The following is a 19,540-nucleotide window of genomic DNA, read 5'->3' as shown; positions in this document are numbered from 1 at the left end:
ATTATGATACTAAAGATAAGAACAATTCTAATGTTATGTGTAATTTCTCAGGGTCAAACGAAAAAATAATGTGTGAAGGGAGAAAACATTAGAACAAAAAACGAATGATGTCAAAAGAAAAGTATCCTAAAAAATAATGTATCAAAATTTGTTGTTTTTGAATACCATGATATTTTTTTATAAGGTGAAAAAAAATCTTAATAGAATATCATCAAATTTTATTGTTCTCTTTAAAAAATGATGATAGTTTCAATTGAATATCACACAAATTACTTATATTATTTAAAATTATTGATTGAGTGTACAATTGTTTTATAAAAAAAAATTAAAATTCTTTTAAAGTCCTAATTAAATGCATCCCTAACTAGCTAACATGAATAATTCTTAACTCCTTAAACTCGAAATATTAAATATTTTAATATTTTATCATCCACAAACATTATTTGTTAATGGTTAGTTTTAAAAATGTTTTTCTATCAAAAATATTAATTTTGTTAATCAATATTCTAAATATACTGTTTAAGATTAACTCAATTATAATTTATACTAAATAAAATATTTAAAAATATAAACTTTTTTATTTATTTTTATAATGATTAATTTATGTGATATATATAGACTTTGCAACCATAATATATTTGCTTAATTGAACATAATTTTAGTTATTTCTAAAAAAACATGAAATATCTAATTCTACAAGAAAAAATATATATTTAAAGATGTTTTTAATTTCATATATTTTGTTACGGAATTGACCATAAAATGATTATCTAAAATATTTTCATATTTTTAAATCTTTAAAGAGAAGTATTAAAATTTTAATGTAGAGATATAGATAATAAAATGATAAATTAAACTTTTTTAATAATTAACAAAATCAAATATGTAGATAAAAAGGAGGATAATTTTTAAAATAATTCAGAGAGAATATTTTAACTAATTACAGATAATATATAAAATGTACCTTCATATAGGAGAAAAGAAAAAAAATATTAAAGTTATAATTAAAAGAGTTAAAACTAATCATGCATTTCAATGTATATTATAGTAATATTAATACTAGATTATTAATAATTAAAAATAAGAATTTAACAATAATAGATGACACGTGAGAAGTGTGGAGAGAGTGGAAAGCTCACGCGAGCAGTGAATACGTATGATCCTTGAATATGTATAAAGTAGTTGTACACACTGGCGCGCATACGCTCACCTTGTCTATTATGTGTCTCTCTCACTTTCATCCATCTCGAGTGTTGTTTCTCTTCTCTCTCCTCCTAACTTCTATATTTCCTCTTCTTTCCCTTCTCCACACCCAACCCTAACCCTAATCACAAAAATTCACAATCCTTTCCACATTCCCACCCCCAACCAACACACAGCGCTCGCTTAAAACCCTAATTCCGACACTCCAAAAGATCGCAAGCTCCTCTTCTCGATTCGGCAAACCCTAATAATGGACTCGCAACAGAACAATCTTTTCGAGACCGCTTCGCAACCCGACACCGGCAACGACGCCTACACCTTTCTCGAGTTCAACACGCAGGGCGAGGATTTCGACTATCCCGAGTTCCGCGACCCGATTAGGTCGCCGGTTGCGTGGCCAACGCCGTCTGATTCGCTCGCGGACCCGTCGGAGCGAGGCGGCGGCGGGGGAGGCGGTTCTGATCACCAATCAGATACCTCGCCTGTCTCCGCGGCTCCCGGGAGTGCCACAAAGGGCGGCCGGTCGGGGAGCGGTGGTGGCGGGAACAGCAGCCAGATGGTGGATGCGCTCGCGGCGGGGATGAGCGGATTGAATTTCGAGGACACCGGTGATGATGATAACTATGAGTATGGGAAAGGGGATTTCACTGAACACGCTTGCCGGTATTGCGGGGTTTCCAATCCCGCGTGTGTTGTGAGGTGCAATGTGCCTTCTTGTCGCAAGTGGTTCTGTAATTCTCGGGGGAACACTTCTGGATCGCATATCGTCAATCACCTGGTTAGTTTTTTGTCGCTGCATTTGCCGTTTATTGTGCTGTGTGATTTTTGGACTTGTTGTTCCTTGTGTTTTGTTTAGTGGTGGGGTTGCGTGTTTAGAAATTGAGGAGTAAGGGTACGGTAATGGTGTGGCCTGTGGTAGTGACATTTGAAAACTTAGAAGCCTTGGTCTTTTAATGATTTCATTCAAATTTTGGGTGAATAAGCGGGGAGGATTGAAGATATTCATGCACTACTCGAAATCAGATTGTTTATATGAAATCCTTGATATTTTGGTGGAATAACTAGCGTGCATGTTTGTGGAAGTAGTGCGTGATTCTTCATGTTATTTAAAATTTTAATCCATGCTGATAAAAAAATAGAGTCTTTGAGCGAGAAGATATCTGGCTTGTGGGCTATGGTTATGTACCTCGTATGAGGCTTGAGGGTTCTTACCTATTGGGTTCAAAACACGAGTATGACAAGATATACCAGGTTCCCCAAATATAGAAGGGTAGTGCTTGCTTGTTCTTAAGCATGAAATGATGTATGGATCTATTCTGTCGAGATAGTAATTAATTATTTGAAAAACTTAAAGTTAGTTGAGTGGCCCCTATCACATTTTCATCAAAGTTCGCATAAATAATCCAAGTCTTCTGTAAAACTTGAGTTTTCAGGCAAAGTTTTCATATGCAAACATACTATAACCAAACATGCCACCAAAATGGGTTTCCTCTTCAAGTTTGGAACTCCCCACCAGCAAATCAAACATAACCTTGGTGATTGATTGCGTTTTAATATAATAATGACTTTAGATGAAGAAGTCAACATAATAGTTACAATAAGAACAAAATGGAAAGCAAATTGAAGTTTTCCCCCTTTTCCCTTGTCTTCAAGAGTTGAGTTAAATTCCTGATGTGGCTGTCGCATATGCATTTTATTTGTTTTTATCATTATAATTAGTTTATATTCACCTTTTTTTTCTGTTAGACCAAGTTCTCTCGAGCATAGTTGCCTTATTGAGATATATCATATTTCCACATTTGAAGGATTGTTTTTATTAAAGGCAAAATTGCAAATTTGGTCCCCTATTTTGTCTCAGAATTCTATTCTAGTTCCCCTATAATTTAATTCGCGAATTTAGTCGTCCAGTTTTTTGCAATCCCGTTATTTCAGTCCCCAACCCCGAATTTGGATGTTGACTGTTAATTGTTTGCCTTGACTATCACATGTCACACTTTTATTGGATGTTGACTGACATGTGTCACGCTTTTATTGGACGTTGACTGTCACGTGTTGTGCTTTTATTGGACGTTAATTTTGTGCACCTAATTAATGTCAACCTCCAATAAAAACATGATACATGGCGGTCAACGTTCAATAAAAGTGTGACACGTGGCGGTTAAGGTAAGCAATTGACAGTCAACGTCCAATTTTGGGGTTGGGGACTGAAATAACAGGATTGCAAAAAAACTAGGGGACTAAATTCGTGAATTAAATTATAGAGAGATCAAAATCCAATTCTGAGACAAATAGAGGGATCAAATTTGCAATTTTGCCTTTATTAAATCATGAATTATCATAAAATATGACAATAAATGCTAAATTGGTTTTAAGCATAAAATAAAAGACTTGTGCTCTTATAAAACAAGAGACAATACTTAATTTAACAATGTTAGTTATGTATTCTTAATATTCTGTTGTTGAATTCAAAAAATAATAGTAAGTAATAAATAAGGCACATACAACAGATTCAATAGGAGATGTAGTTGGCAGTTGTAGCATTTTTTTTTGGGTTTTCACCCAAAAACGTCCTATTTAAAAGACTTGTGCTCTTATAAAACAAGAGACAATACTTAATTTAACAATGTTAGTTATGTATGTATTCTTAATATTTTGTTGTTGAATTCAAAAAATAATAGTAAGTAATAAAAAGGCACATACAACAGATTCAATAGGAGATGTAGTTGGCAGTTGTAGCATTTTTTTGGGTTTTCACCCAAAAACGTCCTATTTGACATTTGTAGTAGATTTTTGCTCTTAGATTTCTTGGGGGGGGGGGGGAGGTATTTTGTTTTGGCTCGGCCAGATCCAAACTGGTGTGACCCAACAGAAAATAACCCCTGAAATAGTTATTTTCTTAATAGTCTGAGTTGTTTAAGCCATCATTTCAGATGCAGCTTTTTAGTGTTTTGGGCTATGATTCAGTGCCATTTTGCTATTCTCTTTGTAATTAGTATTGCCAGACAGTTGTAATCTGATGTAGTAGTGTGAGTGGGATTTTAATAACCATGGTTTGAATCTGTTATTCAAGTTTGTCTGTCATGTATACTATATATTTTATGACTATATGGTAGTTACACTTGTAGAATTTCTTATGTTGCAAAAATCAAAGAAAACCAGCTAAGTGAAGGGCAAAAAAATTAATCTATGCATTTGCTTGTATGGCACCTACCTACTTATGTTCCTTTAATTATTATTTTTCTTATGAATAAGAAAACATTATTCTCTCATTTATCTCTTTTAAACACTCTACTCTAAGCTTGGTTTAGTCTGACTTAAAAATAAAAACCGGGGATGGGAGGTGATTGGTGCCCCACTGAGGAAAGCTAGAAAACCATAAACATAGAAATAACAATATTATTTGTATCTGTGCTGTCTCCTTTGTCTCTTCTAATTTTTCTCTCCTATTCTATTATATCTTTCATTATTCATTCCTGGTTTTCTTAAGTTTTAGTTCATGAATTTATAATTTTTTAGAATAAACCAGTCTTTTATTTTTGGCTGAGTGGGTAGATAATAGATACACTTATGAATTTGGGTTCAAACTTTACCATTGTTTTTTATATAAAAAATGTGTTTATTTGTCTAATAAGTGATGAGTCTTTTATTTTCTTGCTGTTATGCGTAATGACGAGAATATATATTGGTCTTTGTGAGCAAATGTTGCTTACTTTTGTTTGTTTCTTTTTTAAATGTAGGTTCGGGCTAAACACAAGGAAGTCTGCCTACACAAAGATAGTCCGTTGGGAGAAACAATTCTTGAATGCTACAATTGTGGATGTCGTAATGTGTTTCTTCTTGGATTTATTTCTGCAAAGACGGAAAGTGTAGTCGTCCTTCTTTGTCGTGAACCTTGCTTGAGTGTTAATGCCTTGAAGGACATGAATTGGGACCTTAGTCAATGGTGCCCCTTGATTGATGATAGGTGTTTCTTGCAGTGGCTTGTCAAGGTTACCATGTTTCCTTTGTATTAATTAATTTAATATTATATGTTTTGTCCATCTGTCTTCAAAACATCTTGTTTTCTGCTGCAGATCCCATCTGAACAGGAGCAGTTAAGGGCTCGCCAAATAAGTGCACAGCAAATAAATAAGGTGGAAGAGTTGTGGAAGACAAATCCTGATGCTTCTTTTGAGGACCTTGAGAAGCCTGGTGTAGATGATGAACCTCAGTCCGTGGCTTTGAAATATGAAGATGCATATCAGGTGTGTTCAGGAATCAGGATGGCTTTTTAATGTTTTACATATGTAGTATGTGGAGTCTGTCACAATTTTATCGTATACACTTGAGTCTTATTTATTACATTTCTTGTCTCATTGTCTCAGTATCAAAATGTATTTGCTCCTCTTATTAAGCTTGAAGCCGATTATGATAAGGTAATATTTGTTCTTTACTCCACTGTAATACATTCTATCATATAATAGCTACTTTGCGTTTTCTCTTTTTTTTCCTGCATGTATCTCTTATTGCTTTACCTTTTCCTCTTATCTTGTGTTATGTTTTTACTGTGTATTATATGTTGTGTTGATGTAGATGATGAAGGAATCACAAAGCAAGGACAATGTCACTATCCGATGGGATATTGGTCTTAATAAGAAGCGTGTTGCATACTTTGTATTTCCAAAGGTGCTGTATCTTTTGCTTATTGCTATTGTTGTACATCTTATTCAGTATCTTGTCTTATGTTCTTCATAGCTTGTATTCAATCTTTTCTTTATTATTTTTTATTTTTCTATTAATTGATAAACAACGATGTCCCATATTGTAGGAAGATAACGAGTTGCGGCTTGTGCCTGGTGATGAATTACGATTGCGTTATTCTGGTGATGCTGCTCATCCTGCATGGCAGTCAGTGGGTCACGTGGTATGTATGGATTTTATTTTTCTCTAGTTCTCTAGTATTAATTAATCAAAGTCCCTGGTTTTCTTAATTCTCACTTATTGTCCCCATGCTGTTCGGAAAACTGTTGATCAACTTTTGGCAAAAAACGGGCCAATAAACATAATGAAGAAAACTATTTTCAGATAATGAAAATTGTACTTTTTTTTTTGGAAGGCAAAAATATATATAATATTAATAAACAGAACAGTACCAGAGGTACTGAAGAGATCAGATACAAGACACCTAAGGTGCCACCTTCCAAAAAAACGAAAACCCAACAAAACCCCACCACAAAAGGAGACAATACAAATTAACCAAAGGACTCCGAAAGATTGGTAGACCAATGGTTAAATAAAGTATTGAAACCTTTCTCTCTAGCGTATCTCATACATAGATCCAATTATCTTTCAACCATGGCCCAATGCCCATTATCTCCTTTTTTAGATGTAAAGGAAGCATTATTGACTGCTATATGTTATTTTGTTTTATTGTTCACTTGTTTAGTGTATGCGTGCAACTTATATGGAATAATGTGTATGATTTTATAGATATATTATGTTAGCACTTTATTTATATTATTCCATTATATGCTGTGTAAGATGCTTTATATTCTATTTTCAGATTAAGCTAACTGCACAAGAGGAGGTTGCACTGGAGCTTCGTGCTAATCAGGTGAATTTAGCATTAGTTTGTGATGCTTATATTGTGCCTTCAATTATCTGTGCCTTGTGCTCATTGCCCTTGTTATTTGCAGGGGGTTCCAGTTGATGTTAACCATGGTTTCAGTGTTGATTTTGTCTGGAAAAGTACAAGTTTTGATAGGATGCAGGGAGCTATGAAAACCTTTGCTGTGGATGAGACAAGTGTTAGTGGGTAAGTTGGCCAATGATTAAGTTTTATGACATCAGGTGGATGCCTTGTATTCCTCCGTTTCTTTTTATGTTATTTTTGTCCTTCCTTTGTTTTTTCACCGAAATTGAAGATTGCCATGCTCAGGGTTGTATTTTTATTATCAAACATGACAAGGGACTTGGCTGTAGTTCTATTTGTTGCTATTAATTTCAGTGTACTAAGGAATGGGCTAGTAAAGGGACATTATAAATTGCATTTTTTTAAAATCTTTTTATGATATGGTTTTGTTAGATAAGCATCTTTTATGATACGTGAGTGAGTGTCATGTGTTTTTTGGATGATTTTGGAGCCAGTTGTGAGGTTAAAGTTATACTGCAGCATAAACTTGTAAGGGAACATCTCTATAATGGAAATAGCATTGCACCAGGGTTATTTTTGTTTTAACTAATTGAGGGATCTTTAAATAATAGAGGTTATGATTTTGTTTCAATTGTGCGGTGCACTTTGTTTATCTGAAAATTTGACAATTTCTGATCAATATTTAGGTATATTTACCATCACTTATTGGGTCATGAAGTTGAGGTTCAAATGGTGCGTAATGCCCTGCCTCGTCGCTTTGGTGCACCCGGGCTTCCAGAGCTGAATGCATCTCAAGTATGCTGTTGTTTCTTCAGATATATGTTAATTGATTTGTGATTTTCGTGCTAATATGTTTGATATTGGTCTGTTTTTTCCTGCTATATTCCATGGCAGTTAGCAGATTATCTGCTGCTTTAGGGAGTATGCTTTAGGAGGTGGGAGAGAACATTTTGTGAGGGGGGGATTGTAATCGAAATATATGATACTGTCTTTGCCTTTACTTGGATGTTCGAATTGGATGAGGAAACAGTGCTTTAAATAAAAGAAAGAGAAAATTGTATAATTCAATTATTTTTTTCTCTAATAAACTATTATGTTAACATTGTATATTTGTATTTTAACAATGTTTTTGTTAAAGATATATTTTGACTCAAGGATTAAAAACCTGAATAAAACTGGAGAAATGCCTTGTAACCTTACTGTATCATTTTGTATGAGATGCAACATTATAAAATAATCTTCTGTTCACTGATCACCTATGCTTGCAGGTTTTTGCTGTCAAGAGTGTGCTTCAGAGGCCTATTAGTTTGATTCAAGGACCACCTGGAACTGGTAAGACCGTAACATCTGCAGCACTTGTATATCACATGGCCAAGCAAGGCCAGGGGCAGGTATGTTCTTAAAACTTTTCTAGATATCATTTGTGTTGTGTTTATTCATTTATTCCTGATTCTCAATTTATTTTTCAGGTTTTGGTTTGTGCTCCCAGTAATGTAGCTGTGGACCAGCTAGCTGAAAAGATAAGTGCTACTGGATTAAAGGTATAGTCGCTGTTTGTTCTGTTCATGAGTTGGTTATATATGAAAATAGTGAAGCTCCTGTGTAATACATATCTTTCATTTAAGGTTGTGAGGCTTTGCGCAAAGTCAAGGGAAGCTGTGAGTTCTCCCGTTGAGCATTTAACTCTCCACTATCAGGTTAGTGTTGCATTTACTTTGACTTATATTCTTTTCATATCATGGCCAAATGCTGTATACTTTGATTATTTTCCATCTTTAGTGATGCATTTGAAATTATGAACCACTGCATGATGCATGTGAATGTAAATGGTGTCTCTTGCAGGTTCGACATCTTGACACATCAGACAAGAGCGAACTTCATAAGTTACAACAGCTGAAGGATGAACAAGGTCAGGGTGCCATTTTTGCTCAAAAAGCTACTCAAACTTAGAAATATTACCTGATTTGCAGACTTAGTATGGTTGATTTGTATGCATTTTATGTTATAGCCTAATTAATTTAGTTAAATTTCATACATCTCTTTTTATCCAAGAAATTTACAGTAATCCTGTTTGCATTTCTAGTATCTAGGAAAGAGAGATGTCATCAATCTTCTTGAATCTTCACTTTATCTGTTGAGAAAATAAATAGAAATAGTGCTTTTGCTGCTAGGCAAGTGTTATAATGATCTAGGTTTATATTTTGTTCTCCCCATATAAAAGAAATTTCTCTTTCTGCCTTCCGATGTTCTGTTATTTGTTACAGATGATGCTATGTTTTAACTTGTACTGGGTGAGGCTAATATGTATGAGAGTTAAAAATGATGATTATTTTGTTGACTCATATTTCAGGCGAACTTTCCAGCAGTGATGAGAAAAAATACAAAGCACTTAAGCGAGCAACAGAAAGGGAGATTTCTCAGAGTGCTGATGTGATCTGCTGTACATGTGTTGGTGCTGGAGATCCTCGGCTTGCAAATTTTAGGTTCCGTCAGGTTGACATACTTGTACTTGCAATGTATAATTGTCACATTCTTGATCACTTTTTACACTGTTCGACATTATTATATTATTTTCCTCAGGTACTTATTGATGAGTCCACTCAAGCAACTGAACCCGAGTGCCTTATACCCTTGGTTCTTGGAGCAAAGCAGGTATTTTTTCAAATATGCACTTGCAGTTGTGTGCTCCTAGATCATCAATGTTTTAACAAGATGTTTCTGTTTAGGTTGTTCTTGTTGGTGATCATTGTCAGCTTGGTCCAGTTATTATGTGCAAGAAAGCAGCCCGTGCTGGGTTAGCACAGTCACTTTTTGAACGCCTTGTTCTACTTGGTGTCAAACCAATTAGGTTGCAGGTAAAGGATGTTGTAGGTCTCATGGAAAAATTACTAACTACCTGCTATGATATCCATACCCTAGGTTTTTTCATTGTTTTATCCAGGCTTGTAATATCCCATTGTGACTTTTGTTTGGCTATTTTTCTAATTTTGTTCACTACAAAAACTTTTAAGAATTTTTTGTTTTATTGTCTCAAACAGGTTCAGTATCGTATGCATCCATGCCTTTCAGAATTTCCCTCAAACAGCTTCTATGAAGGCACCCTGCAAAATGGAGTCACTGTTAATGAAAGACAATCTTCCGGAATTGATTTTCCTTGGCCAGTGCCAAACCGTCCCATGTTTTTTTATGTTCAGGTACTGTAAATACATGTATGCAAATATTGTTTTCTTTCTTGTTGAAATATTTCCATCATCATCCACAGACATCGTGTCAAATTTTTTGTTCTTTTCATGTTGGGCCCTTGTTGTCCCATGTGTTTTTCTTTCAACTTTCTTTAATTATTTGCCTAACTGTTTACTAGATGGGACAAGAAGAGATAAGTGCTAGTGGAACATCTTATTTAAATAGGACTGAGGCTGCAAATGTTGAAAAGATTGTAACTACTTTCTTAAAAAGTGGTGTGGTTCCAAGTCAGGTATTTTTTGAACTGTAACAAATGGGTTTACACTGACACTTTTAGTGTTAATATTAATATTCTTGTGAAATGTTAAAACAGATTGGTGTGATAACACCTTATGAGGGGCAAAGGGCTTATATTGTGAACTATATGTCAAGAAATGGTGCTCTCAGGCAGCAGCTTTACAAGGAGATTGAGGTTTGAGACAGTTATCTTGATTTCTATATGCAATCTCTGTCCTTGTTGCAGCTGCTACATGAGTTTTATTCTTTTCAGGTTGCTAGTGTTGATTCCTTTCAAGGAAGGGAGAAAGACTACATCATTCTGTCTTGTGTTAGAAGTAATGAACATCAGGTTGAACACCTTATTCTTTGTTTTTGGCTTTTCAAAGTTTGCATGCTGCAAATATCTGCATTTTGAGCCATTATCAAGAATTTGAGTGATCAATGGATTCCTGAATTTGACTTCTATACCTCATGTAGGGCATTGGATTCCTGAATGATCCTAGGAGGCTCAACGTTGCTTTGACACGAGCAAGATATGGCATTGTTATTTTGGGAAACCCTAAAGTTTTGAGCAAGCAGCCTCTATGGAATAGTTTATTGACTCACTACAAGGTACATGCGTTTTGAGATTTTACTGCTGGTGCTATTGATTTCATAAAAAATGTGCTGGTCTAGCAAGAACCAGAAGATAATTTGAAATGTTTTTGCTAGTTGCAGAATTCTGATTTTTTTTAACTGCCCGTCTATGATTCATCATTAAAAGTTCTCTCATAATAATAATAATAGTGATTTCATATCAATTTCTTTTCTGTAGTGTTGTTTTGTTTTCTAAAAAAGCTGATCTTTTCTTCCCCACTTTCTAAACAGGAGCATGAGTGCTTAGTTGAAGGGCCTTTAAATAACTTGAAGCAAAGTATGGTTCAGTTCCAGAAACCCAAGAAGGTAGGTGTTAAAGGATTAGATAGTGTTGATTTAAGTTTTTTGTGATTGTGGTAGGGTGTTAATGCTTTCAGTGTAGTGCTTTTGTAGCGAGGAATTTGTTTTTTGAGAATATTACATATCTATGTCATGACTGTTTTAATGCAGATTTACAATGAACGAAGGCTTTTTTATGGGGGTGGACCTGGAATTGCATCTAATGATAATTTTGGTAACGTTGGATCTGGTGCTGGCACAAGTTCAGATCGGAGGAGCAGTCGAGGAAGGGGTATGTAATTTATAATTTGTTGGATAGGGTGTTTTTGTTTTTCATGAATACACTAGTATATCCTTGTGGTCTTTGGTATGTCTTTATGGTCCCAATAAAAAAACTGTAGTTTAGAACTTTTCGAAGGTCTAGTGGTCTTTTTCAAGTTCTTGTCATTTCCTACACCTTCCGCCTTCTGGAGCTTTTGATATTTTGATCACTTAGATCTATGATGACTATTTTTTTCTTTGAACTGTAGGATCTTATATACCTCCTGGTCCACCAAATGGAACTCATAAGCCTGGAGTGCATCCTGCTGGATATCCTCCTGTGCCAAGGGTTCCCTTGCCTCATTTTCATGGTGGTCCCCAATCTCAACCATATGCCATTCCATCTCGTGGGGCTGTTCATGGACCTGTTGGGGCAGTTCCTCATGTTCCATCTCCAGGGAGTCGAGGTTTTGGGGCTGGGAGAGGTAATTCTGGTGCTCCTCCAATTGGCAATCATCTACCTCATCAACAAGGCACCCAACAGCCTATTGGATCTACATTTAACTTCCCTGCTCTAGAGAATCCCAACAGCCAGCCATCTGTTGGTGGTCCATTATCCCAACCTGGGTTTGCCAACAATGTATGTACTTTCATTGTACAAACTTCATGTACTCTATCTTCATGTCCTTGTCATTTTTTTTCCTGTCTGGGTTATGACTATATTTTTCCTGTGGATAATAGATGCATGTTCAAGGGGCTGGCCAATCATTTCGTGATCAATTTTCTATGCCTGGAATGTCCCAGGTACTTACTGTGACTTGGTAGAAGCTTGGTTTTGTTTCAATGCAAAATTGGCTCATTTTTGTTCATTTTGTTTTAAAATTATCATCAGGACTTCTTGGGCGATGACTTCAAAAGCCAGGGATCTCATGTTCCGTATAATGTCACTGATTTCTCTACGCAGGTTTGTGAATTAATGTTAATATTGTACATACTATATTTGTTCTTTAGATGTAAACTAGCCTTGTTTATCAGCAAATCAGGGTGCATGGCTTTGTTATTCCTTTTGTTTAAACATATTAGTTAGATGTTCATGTCCATTTGTTTTTTTTCCTACTGACACTTGGACCAACTTAAGGCTTCTCAAAGTGGATATGCTGTTGATTATGCTACACAAGGAGCACAAGGTGGATTCCCAGGGAATTTTCTTAACCAGAATTCTCAAGCTGGATATTCTCGCTTTGGTTCTGGAAACGACTTTATGTCACAGGTTGTTGAAGTTTGCTAGTAATGAGCATATTCCCCATTGATTTTGGTTGCCATGTCCTTAATGTTCTAATTTTCTATCTCTTAATTCACAGGACTACATGGGCCATGGATCACAAGGCCTTTTCACTCAGGTGGGGTTCAGTGATCCCTTGCAAGATGATGCAACACAGAGCCATTTCAGTGTGGCAAATGCCAACCCTCTTCAGTCCCAGGTTTCTGTTAGTTCCAAGCTTTTTATTATAAGAGCAATAATTACAGAAATTGAAAGGCTGTGGTTGTTTTACTGATTGATTTTAGGAACTTTTATTTCATTCCTGTTTTGATTTACTCAACACATATCTTTTCCTCTGGTAAATTCTGTTTTATTTTTGCAGATGAATTCTCTTTACTCCCAACCTTTTGCTCACTACAACACACAGCCGCTTAACATGCAGGCTACCCAACAGCAGCCTCAGGCTCAGAACTCCCAAAATCAGAAAATCCACTATAACGTTTGAGGAACTTTAGGAGCTTAATGTGGCTTTGATGGGTTATAGTCTTTGCAATCAGCAACTGGGTTTGTGCCTGTCTTTTGTGCTGAAATACGTTTGCATGTGACATCCGAAGGATTGCCTTGGGATAGCTATATCGAGGAATTGGTATATATGATTTCAGTTGATGGAAGTTTGGGGCATTACGAAGATACAAGCAGGCGCATCCCGGGCTGAAAATTGATAAGATAACCCCCTTTACCGTACTGAAGTTTTGTATTGTTTGGGATTAAGGTGAAATTGTTCGAGAAAGCATTACATGGAATGGTTTTGTCGAAAGGGTTTCGATCTTGAAGCAGAAGGGGCAGTTTACATGTCGGTGAAATACTGAATATAGTAATCCATACGGCACCAATCATCGCCAAGGAAGTTATTATTGTACAGAAGGCAGGGATGCGGTGAACCCTTTCAGCTCTTCCTGACATGTAATTTTTCAACTCGATATTATAGACACAAGTTATATTATGCAACTATTGCCACTCGTAATTTTCTGTGGCATATAAAGGTGTGATAATTGTTTCCTTGTAAATTAGTTATCTTATAAGTGCAACATCTGAGTGCTTTGAGTAGTAATTACGCAGAGATTTTTAATCTCCTGGTTAATAGCTAACTGGAGTTGGAAGTTACAAATCTGAAGATGTCTACTGTCCTCAATGGGTGATATGTAATGATGTATCGTTAGTTGAGACGATTCTCGTATTTATACAAATTACATCGACCGGAGACACTGGACTAGAAAAGTGATAGGGAATCCCTTCCTAATGAATTTTTAAGATAATTTTTATGAATACAAAGGCTCCGAAACAGTAATTTCAAATTAGTATGAAATGCAGTTTGCGATTAATGATTAGCAGCTGCTGCATTGTCCACAAAAGTTTAGTAACACAGTGGTACAAGCGCGAAAGGAATAAACAACGTAGAATCAGTACAAAGAAAGTTGGTCCGTCTTTCTTATAATGGGAACTTGTCCTGTCAGCTGATTTCAAGACGAAGCCTCAAGCGCAAAGCATTTAGACCTTTGGGTTGTTGTTATGCTCACTCAGCACAATTGTTGATACATCCAGCATAATAGTGTGATTTTCGTTTTAAACTGACACGGATTGTTAAATCCGTAAGTGGCTCATTTGATTTTTTTTTTCCAAAAATATTTTACAAATTAATTTAAAATTAATGATCCATAGAAATTAAATCTATGACTTTCTGACCAATTGAACTAATAGGTCATTTATGTTATAAAATAATTAATGTTGATATATGTAATATTAAAATTTTTAATGTATATTTAGTGTGTATATAAATTTAAATAATAAATTTTATAACAATTGATTTTGATTTAATAATTAATTTGTTTACCTATATACATTGTAAATAAAAATCATAGATTTATTAATATAAATTTATTAATGTGTTTTTTAATCTAATAATGTATTTTTTTTACATATATAAATTTTAAATAAAAATCATAGGTTTCATAAAAATTCATATATGTAAATATATTAATTATTATATCAAAATTAATTGTAACAAAAATTATTATCTAAATTTACATGCACATTAAATATACATTAAAAATTTTAGTTTTATATATAATAATATTAATTATTTTATAATATAATTGATCTATTAGCTCAATTGGTTAGAGTGTCATGTTAATAACACAAAAGTCAAAGTTTGATTCCCGTTTGGGTCCTCCTTATGAGGTTTATATCCCAAAGGCCTAGTTTGCCAACAGGACCAACACAGTGAGGTACACTCTTTTCAGCGTTTCGGACAGTGCTCCCTTCGGGTTCGGGTCGAAGAACACATTGGATATGAGAACAAGGCGTCAATTTTTTATTTTTTTATTATCGTGGCATATATACAAAAAATTTGCTTTTCATAATTGGATGTTAAAAGGTATTATATCAATCTTAAAAATTAAAGAAATAATGCATTTTTTTAACAGTAAAAAAATAAATTGAACTAATTAAATAAATTAGTAATATAGCCTCTTATTAATAAATATTTGTACAAAATAAAAGTTATTAATTTAACTATTTGATTAAAAAAATTCATCATGAAGATTAAGTCTATAAATTTTAAATCTGTTTAATATTTTATTAAAATAAATTTAATCTACTGTATAATTTATTTTTTACTATAAAATTACATAATTACAAGTGTTCAAGTTATCTAAGTTTTGGTGTGTATAATCATTTAGTTAATACTTTTAAAATATTCAACGGTTCAATTATAAAAGTTAATTTGCATAAAGATTATTAAAGAGATTAATTTTGATTCTTAGAGCAATTTAATTAAACACATTGTTAAAAAAACGTTTATTTTGTACAAATAAATCATTTTAATTAAGTTTAAATACATTTTTTCCAACAATTTAACTTTTTTTCATTTTCTTTCTGGTATTTTTTTTGTTTTAGGTATTATAAAATGTGTTTTTTATTTTTAAAGCATTTTAGATAATATTTTTTAATTATTCAAAGTATTTTTTATTATTTAAAGTGTTATCTAAAGTGATTTAAAGATAAAAAATAAGATAAACATACTAAAATAAAAAAAAATACAAAAGACAAAAAAATAGTAAAATTGGAAGACAAATATATTTAAGCCTTTCAACTATAAACATAAAGATTTTTTACATTATTTTCTTTTTTCATTAATTAAAATCACATTAAATGTAATTTTTAAAATAATTATTATAAAAGTTGAAAAAAATAATTATATAACAGTTTATTTTAAATAAGTGTTTTTAAAAAATACCCCATTTGCATGTCATTATTGAATCCACAAACTTATCATACTCAAAATTATTTATAACTAATATAAAGATAAATACGTAATTATAGCCTATATTTAAAACTACAATAGTAAACAATAAAGATTCTTAATTGGGAAGTACAGTATATAACTGTAGCTTCCGCACAGTTGACTCATTTTGACGCAGATATTATTATTATTATTAATTGAAAGAGTTTAGTTTTGGAAACACGCACACACTACTATACTAATTTCAGTAGGACTCTGGCATTCCATATCCATTTTTTCCAACTCTCCTCTGCGTTTTGAAGAAGTTGAAGGGTTTCTTTTCTTCCTCATTCTCTATGTATCTATCTACCATTTCATTTGTTCTCATTTTTCTTCTGCCGTTTTCACTTGTACTTTTTTCGCTGCATGTTTTCAGAGTTGGGAACAAACACAGGTTTTCTGATTTTCGTTTCTCTTCGCTCACTCTCGCACTCCGCTAAGGTATCTATCTATCTATCTTTCTCATACCCTAACATAACACATTCCTTCGTCTTTACGTTTCTATGTTTATGCTTCGATTCTTGTTCTTTCTTAACTGCGTGCTTTAGATTATAGGGATTTATTACTTTAACGGCATGTGATTTTTGGCATTTCATGTTGGGAGTTGGGGTTTTTTTTTTTTATGTTTTTGCCGATTGCAGAGTCATGACAATACTACTAGCTGTTCGTGATTTTCCGGATGGATGTGGAGCATTTCCGAAATTTGTTGAGGATATTAAGAATAAGAATGATCAACATTTAGCAAGAAGGTATCTTCCTCCACGAAAAGCTTCAGCTGTCAGAGACTTCCTTCCTTTATTTGGAGCATGCAATGACATGGATGTGTGTCAAGAAGAGGGGAAGAAAGTGGGTCTACAAAACCTCGCTGTAGATGACAACAATCAATTGAAAAAAGTATCAGCAGCTGATGATGTAAAAGAAGAAGTTAAGAGTAACATTCAAGATGACTATAGTCGCAAGAGAAATATTGTGGACTTCTATCAAAATCAAACTGATTCTGAAAGGAATGTTACTGAGGGACTGAAGGAGCTGCGTGCATTTGAAGAACCATCTTCTCAGATGAAAATGGCGCCGGAAAAAAAGTATGTCACACTCCCTGATCTTCATCTAGTTAAAATGAATTCCAAGGCTGAGACAAGGCTTTTGGATATAATATCTCTTGTTCTGTGCATAATTTGAAAGGAAATTTTATAGATTGCAGGTCTCATCATCAGACATGAAAGTGGTACTTGGTTTCATGGTTAAATCAGAATGTCCTTGGAGGTCTGGTCAAGTTTCCTCCCACTTTAAGTTGGGAGATGCTAAAAATGAAGACAAGAGAAAGAAAGTGGTTTCTTTTGCATTGCCTGACAGGTCTAGAAGAGCTATCAAGACTAAATGTAATTTTGGGCAGAAGCCTTTCAAAAAGAAGGCAAATTCTGCTTCTGAAGGTATGGGTGAATTAGAAATTTGGGGAAAGGAGGGCTGGCTTGACCCTGTTGAAAATAGTGAAGAATCACATGAGTTCGATGTAAATGTTACTCCCTCTTCTCATTCTAATTTCACTGGTGGTGATGAGAGTGACTCGGATGTGACCCGAGAAAAAGTGAGGGAAGCATTACGGTTGTTTCAAGTTGTTTGTAGAAGTCTTTTAGAGGAAGGAGAATCAAAGTCAAATGAACTAGGGAAAAGAAAGAGGGTTGATTTAATTGCTGCAAGGATTCTTAAGGACAATGGGATTCATGTTAACTCAGGCAAGAAGATACTGGGCCCTGTACCTGGGGTTGAAGTTGGTGATGAGTTTCAATATCGGGTGGAGCTTAATATAATTGGCCTTCATCTTCAGATTCAGGGTGGCATAGATTATGTGAAGCACAATGGTAAGATCCTTGCGACTAGTATTGTTGCTTCAGGTGGCTATGCTGATTATTTGGTCAATTCGGATGTCTTGGTATATTCAGGGCAGGGTGGGAATGTGATGAGCAATGACAAAAAACCTGAAGATCAGAAGCTCAAGCGGGGCAATCTTGCTTTGAAGAACAGTAGTGAGGAAAAGAATCCTGTTAGGGTGATTCGCGGCTCTGAATCAATGGATGATAAATACAAGACATATGTATATGATGGGCTGTATGTGGTCGAGTCATATTGGCAGGACAGAGGATCACATGGGAAGCTGGTTTATAGGTTTCGCCTTAAAAGAATTCCTGGTCAAAAGCTTGCTTTGAAGGAAGTGAAGAAATCTAAATAGTTGTTCAAGACAAGAGAAGGTATATGTGTTGATGCTATGTTTCTTTTGGAAAAAAACGAATTCCCATATGTGCTGTGAAGTGTGAACACCATAGATGATGAAAACCCCCTTTCTGTTTTAGTACATAACTAGCTTGCATGATATATTGATATACCCTTTTCGTCTTCCTGCAGATGGATGTGATTGTAAATGTACTAATGGATGCTTAGACTTGGAGAAATGTTCACGTTTCTTCTCACAAAACCTCTTTGTGGTTGCCCGGCTACCCTATGAATTAGAAATCTGTCTGATCTGAGGGTTTTCATGCATGCTTGTAATAAACTTTTTTTAGTAGAGATATATGTGTCTTTCACTATTCGAGTCACTACAAGCCTCAAAGTTTGACAAAGTTCTTTTTTTTAGAAGAGCTTGACAAATTTCTTCTATATTATATTCAGTTCAAACTCAACATCACTAATTAAGTGCAATTATTGTAATAATCTTCCATAGCTTTAACTATATTTAATTTAAATAAAAAAATTCATTAAATTTAAATGTAAAAAACTTTATTATATGCAACAAAGCAAAAAATTAAATATTTATATAGAAATGGAGAAAGAGAGAAGATACATTCTTAGAATAATTCTTAATAAAATTATTTTTAATAATAACTATTTGTAACAATTAATTTTTAATAATTTAATTGTTAAATTAAAAGGTTTTTCATGTAGGTTAAGACTACAATTTTTTTTATAAAATTTTAATATTATTTGATACTAAAATATTCAACAGTTAAATTAATAAAAAAATTGTTAAAAAATATTGAAGACCGTTTACTTTTATTCTTGAAGTAAATTGACTACACACGTGTTAAAAAAAGTTGTTTCACTTAATAAATACTTTTAATTTTTATAAGGATTTTTACACTGTTCATTAATTAAGAATCACTTTTAATATAATTTTTAAAATAATTATTATAAAAGTTAAAAGTCAATTATATAACAAATCATTATTTGATGAGTGTACGAAAAATAATTGCATGCCATTGCATTTAAATTAAATCCATAAACTCAACAAACTCGTGATTATTTATAACTATTATAAAGATAAATATAAAATTATAGTCCATATTTAAAATTAAAGGTAACTTATAATTATTGGCACAAGTGGTTCAACATTTTTGATTTTTTTAATCAAGATTTTGTGTTGGATTTCAATTTGGGCATGGAATGATAATCAACATTTGGATTTCTTTAATCT

The 19,540-nt window shown here is 33.8% G+C and overlaps 2 protein-coding genes across 4 annotated transcripts; both read left to right on the top strand.

The window, feature by feature from the left end:
- The first annotated feature begins 1,208 nt into the window (after positions 1–1,208).
- Positions 1,209–13,958, top strand: LOC114377108 (regulator of nonsense transcripts 1 homolog). Its single transcript, XM_028335504.1, has 29 exons — positions 1,209–1,981; positions 4,941–5,192; positions 5,277–5,447; positions 5,568–5,618; positions 5,776–5,868; positions 6,011–6,106; positions 6,746–6,796; positions 6,879–6,997; positions 7,522–7,630; positions 8,104–8,226; positions 8,305–8,376; positions 8,461–8,532; positions 8,678–8,744; positions 9,186–9,328; positions 9,416–9,487; positions 9,562–9,690; positions 9,874–10,029; positions 10,197–10,310; positions 10,392–10,490; positions 10,569–10,646; positions 10,775–10,909; positions 11,165–11,239; positions 11,384–11,504; positions 11,743–12,113; positions 12,215–12,277; positions 12,366–12,437; positions 12,612–12,743; positions 12,835–12,954; positions 13,117–13,958. Exons 1-29 carry the CDS (start codon positions 1,454–1,456, stop codon positions 13,237–13,239), a joined length of 3,807 nt encoding a protein of 1,268 aa, XP_028191305.1. The 5' UTR covers positions 1,209–1,453; the 3' UTR covers positions 13,240–13,958.
- Positions 13,959–16,227: 2,269 nt separating this feature from the next.
- On the top strand, positions 16,228–18,665 carry LOC114374692 (histone-lysine N-methyltransferase, H3 lysine-9 specific SUVH6-like). 3 transcript variants are annotated; one of them, XM_028332366.1, is made up of 5 exons: positions 16,228–16,347; positions 16,451–16,515; positions 16,716–17,156; positions 17,269–18,320; positions 18,475–18,665. In XM_028332366.1, the coding sequence occupies exons 3-4, from the start codon at positions 16,720–16,722 to the stop codon at positions 18,299–18,301; spliced, it is 1,470 nt and encodes a 489-aa protein (XP_028188167.1). In that variant the 5' UTR covers positions 16,228–16,347; positions 16,451–16,515; positions 16,716–16,719; the 3' UTR covers positions 18,302–18,320; positions 18,475–18,665. The 3 variants fall into 3 exon arrangements, with proteins under 3 accessions (XP_028188167.1, XP_028188168.1, XP_028188166.1); XM_028332367.1 differs by having other exon boundaries at positions 16,736–17,156; positions 17,269–18,665; XM_028332365.1 differs by having other exon boundaries at positions 17,269–18,665.
- Positions 18,666–19,540: the final 875 nt, after the last annotated feature.

This window comes from Glycine soja, chromosome 11 (assembly GCF_004193775.1).
Source record: "Glycine soja cultivar W05 chromosome 11, ASM419377v2, whole genome shotgun sequence".
NCBI classification, from domain to species: Eukaryota; Viridiplantae; Streptophyta; class Magnoliopsida; order Fabales; family Fabaceae; genus Glycine; species Glycine soja.
The sequence above is the reverse complement of the archived record's forward strand: the minus strand, read 5'-3'. Positions and strand labels throughout refer to the sequence as shown.

Bases quoted from the DNA above. Each gene is read 5' to 3' on its own strand.
- LOC114377108 (XM_028335504.1), top strand. From the start codon at position 1,454: ATGGACTCGCAACAGAACAATCTTTTCGAGACCGCTTCGCAACCCGAC. The intron at 6,998-7,521 runs GTAAGTTGGCCA...ATCAATATTTAG, and splicing joins GATGAGACAAGTGTTAGTGG to GTATATTTACCATCACTTAT. The intron at 9,488-9,561 runs GTATTTTTTCAA...GTTTCTGTTTAG, and splicing joins TGGTTCTTGGAGCAAAGCAG to GTTGTTCTTGTTGGTGATCA.
- LOC114374692 (XM_028332366.1), top strand. From the start codon at position 16,720: ATGACAATACTACTAGCTGTTCGTGATTTTCCGGATGGATGTGGAGCA. The intron at 17,157-17,268 runs GTATGTCACACT...GAAATTTTATAG, and splicing joins AAAATGGCGCCGGAAAAAAA to ATTGCAGGTCTCATCATCAG.